The sequence below is a fragment of the Fundulus heteroclitus genome, unplaced genomic scaffold, assembly GCF_011125445.2.
Source record: "Fundulus heteroclitus isolate FHET01 unplaced genomic scaffold, MU-UCD_Fhet_4.1 scaffold_841, whole genome shotgun sequence".
Lineage (NCBI taxonomy): Eukaryota > Metazoa > Chordata > Actinopteri > Cyprinodontiformes > Fundulidae > Fundulus > Fundulus heteroclitus.
Genome location: NW_023397298.1, coordinates 4,413 through 8,320, shown reverse-complemented (window position 1 = coordinate 8,320; position 3,908 = coordinate 4,413). Strand labels below are relative to the sequence as shown.

The 3,908-nt window shown below is 43.3% G+C and overlaps 1 protein-coding gene across 1 annotated transcript; it reads left to right on the top strand.

The window, feature by feature from the left end:
- Positions 1 to 504: 504 nt before the first annotated feature.
- On the top strand, positions 505 to 2,599 carry LOC118562261 (E3 ubiquitin/ISG15 ligase TRIM25-like). The gene is made up of 2 exons (XM_036134530.1): positions 505 to 1,112; positions 1,194 to 2,599. The coding sequence occupies exons 1-2, from the start codon at positions 653 to 655 to the stop codon at positions 2,306 to 2,308; spliced, it is 1,575 nt and encodes a 524-aa protein (XP_035990423.1). The 5' UTR covers positions 505 to 652; the 3' UTR covers positions 2,309 to 2,599.
- The last annotated feature ends 1,309 nt before the right edge of the window (positions 2,600 to 3,908 follow it).

Sequence of the window (3,908 nt, the reverse complement as noted above, 5' to 3'; positions counted from 1 at the left end):
TGTTTCTTTGCTAAGTTTGTGTGAGAGCTGAGTGGGCGGGCCAGGCTGAGCCTGCGTGCTGATTGGCTGGCGCCGCTGAGCCATGTACGAGAGGGGAGGGGGAGCGGGAGAGTGCTGCCGTGACACAGCGCGCCTGCTGACTGACACTGCCTGAAAGCATGTGAGCAACATGCGTTAATGCGCGATAAAATAAATATCGCCGTTAATAGTCTAATGAATTAACGCGAAATTAACGCGTTAACTTGCCCAGCCCTTATATATATATATATATATATATATATATATATATATATATATATATATATATATATATATATATATATATATATACTACCCCTCACTGTCAGTGAGTCTTATGTCCAAACCAAAAAAAAACTTTTTAGAAACATTAAATATTTAAACAGTGAACTAGTAGGTCAAAGGTTAGACTAACAGCCCTGCTCCTTATCCTGCAGGCTGTAAAACCTGATAACCCTCCCTGTTCTTCCTGCTCTCAGACACACCTTGAAGCTGGTGGAGCAACATCTGCTGGAGCTGAAAGCTGATTGGCTGCAGCCTCTCTGCTCTGACACGTGATTCGTAGATCAGAGCTCAGAGCTGTTGCTGTTTTCAGGAAATGAAACTCACACAGTCACTGTGACCGAGAGGAGAAATGGAGCAGAACCAGCTGGACCGAGAAACCTTGTCCTGTTCGATCTGTCTGGATCTACTGAAGGATCCGGTGACTATTCCCTGTGGACACAGCTACTGTATGAAGTGTATTAAAAACTTCTGGGATGGAGAGGATCACAAAGGAATCCACAGCTGCCCTCAGTGCAGGGAGACCTTCACACCGAGGCCCGTTCTGAAGAAAAACACCATGTTAGCAGCTTTAGTGGAGCAGCTGAAGAAGACTGGACTCCAAGCTGCTCCTGTTGATCTCTGCTATGCTGGACCTGAAGATGTGGCCTGTGATTTCTGCTCTGGAAGAAAACTGAAAGCCATCAAGTCCTGTTTAGTCTGTCTGGCCTCTTTCTGTGAGAAACACCTTCAGCCTCATTATGACATGACTCCATTAAAGAAACACAAGCTGGTGGAGCCCTCCAAGAACCTCCAGGAGAACATCTGCTCTCGTCATGATGAGGTGATGAAGATGTTCTGTCGTACTGATCAGAAGTGTATCTGTCTTATCTGTTTAATGGATGAACATAAAGGCCACGACACAGTGTCAGCTGCAGCAGAAAGGACTGAGAGGCAGAGAGAGCTGGAGGTGAGACGAGAAAACATCCAGCAGAGAATCCAGGACAGAGAGAAAGATGTGAAGCTGCTTCAACAGGAGCTGGAGGCCATCAAGCACTCTGCTGATAAAACAGTGGAGGACAGTGAGAAGATCTTCACTCAGCTGATCCGTCTCATCCAGAAAAGAAGCTCTGATGTGAAGCAGCAGATCAGATCCCAGCAGGAAACTGAAGGGAGTCGAGTCAAAGAGCTTCAGGAGAAGCTGGAGCAGGAGATCACTGAGCTGAAGAGGAAAGACGCTGAGCTGAAGCAGCTCTCAGACACAGAGGATCACAACCAGTTTCTCCACAACTACCCCTCACTGTCAGCACTCAGTGAGTCTACACACTCATCCAGCATCAAGATCCGTCCTCTGAGCTACTTTGAGGATGTGACAGCAGCTGTGTCAGAGCTCAGAGATCAACTACAGGACATCCTGAGAGACGCATGGACAAACATCTCACTGAGACTCACTGAGGTGGATGTTTTACTGTCAGAACCAGAACCAAAGAGCAGAGCTGGATTCTTGAGATATTCATGTGAAATCACACTGGATCCAAACACAGCACACAGTCGTCTGTTACTATCAGAGGGGAACAGGAAGGTGACGAAGATGAAACAACCTCAGTCTGATTCTAGTCATCCAGACAGATTCACTGGTTGGTCTCAGGTTCTGAGTAGAGAGAGTCTGACTGGACGTTGTTACTGGGAAGTGGAGAGGAGAGGGATAGTTTATGTAGCAGTCGCATACAAGAATATCAGCAGAGCAGGAGGAGGGAATGAATGTGGATTTGGAGCTAATGACAAATCTTGGGCATTAGATTGTTACCAAGGAGGTTATAAATTTGGTCACAACAACATCTGGACCTCCATCTCAGGTCCTGGTTCCTCCAGAGTAGGAGTGTACCTGGATCACAGAGCAGGTATTCTGTCCTTCTACAGCGTCTCTGAAACCATGACTCTCCTCCACAGAGTCCAGACCACCTTCACTCAGCCGCTACATGCTGGAGTTTGGGTTGGAGGTTCTGCTGAGTTCTGTAAACCCAAATAGACAGAATCCACTGAAGGTTCAGTGAGTTTGATTCTGGTTTTTAAATCTCCAGCAGATTATTTTCTTGATGGTTGTTGTTTTATGTCTAAACTGCACAGAAATCAATAGTCAGAGATTGTCAGCACTTGTTTTTCTTCAGAATTGATGTTCTGGTTCTGTTGGGTTTGTTCATTTCTCAACATTGTTTTCTAAACCAGCTGATCAGCACCAGAATATTTGCTGTTTTTCCTCCTTGTTGCTTTTAGCAGCAAAGACTGTGAACTCAGTAATAAAATGTGTTGGTTACCTTGACTCTTTTGCTTTTTTTTTTGTTTGTTTTTTTCCAGAAAATCAGTGAATTTTATGACCCATACGAGTTCTAAAATGCTACCAAACAATCCCCTCTGTCACTGTAATTTGTGTGGGATGCAGAAATCTATCCACACACTTTGTTTTAATATTTAAATAACCAAAAGTTGGCCTCTCCTTCCTGACCCTCCCAGTTTCTCCTGCTCACGATGTGGACCTCTGCAGAAACATCTCCATGTTCTAATCTCCATCAGGACGCTGTCCTCCGTTTCTCTCAGAAAGATTCGCTGCAGAAAAGCTTTTTATCGTGTTCTGATGGTGCTGTTATCACCGTACCCTGAAGCATCTCCAGACGGTAACATGTGTGATGCTTCAGAGGTTCTTTTGGATCAGGAGACGGCCGTGGTGAACCTAGAACCTGCTTCCAGCTCCTTCACCCTCCCTGAAGAACAGAGCCGTGCAGAGACCACTGGAGGAGCAGGTGCTCAGAGTAAAAAAGGGATTCTAGAGCTGAATATTAGTACAAATTTCACATCTTTACAGTTCAATGTATGGTGATGGTGGTGAACATGAAACTGCAAAACAACACATTCCAAAAAAAAAAAGTAAAAAACAAAACAACTGGACTTGTTTCAAAAGTTTGAAGATGTTTTGCTTCCTATCCAGGAAGCTTTCTCAATTCAAAAAGTCTGGAGTAATGTGGAGTATCAGGCTTTATATTACAGCCCAACAAAGGCCTTGTAATGGCTTAGATAACATGCAGATAAATAACACCTTCCGTGATTTCTACAAAACTTTATACACATCACAGATAAATCCATCAGACAATGTATAAATTTGGTTTTGGCAATTTTTTTTATAAATTGGTTAAAAATTTTATACAGCTCTCCTACAGCCTGTGTCAGGACAAATAATCAAACATCTTCCAGCTTTTGTCTCCAGAGGGGCACGAGACAAGGATGCCCACTTTCCCCCTCACTTTTTGCCATTTTTATTGAACCTCTAGCAGCAACAATTAGACAAACAAAGGTTATTAAAGGTATAAAATGCATGAATATAGAGCATAAGATTAGTCTTTATGCTGATGATGTATTACTCTATCTTCAGCACTCAAACTCTTCCCTTTCTCAAGTAATTAGATTACTAGAATCCTTCTCAAAGGTTTCTGATTACTCTATAAACTGGTCTAAATCTACGGTACTGCCAATTAATTGCTCTTTCCAAAACCCCCTAGATTTACATTTGCGCTCAGGAAACATCACATATTTGGGTATCACTGTGTCGTCTAAACTTGCAGATTTAGTAAAATCTA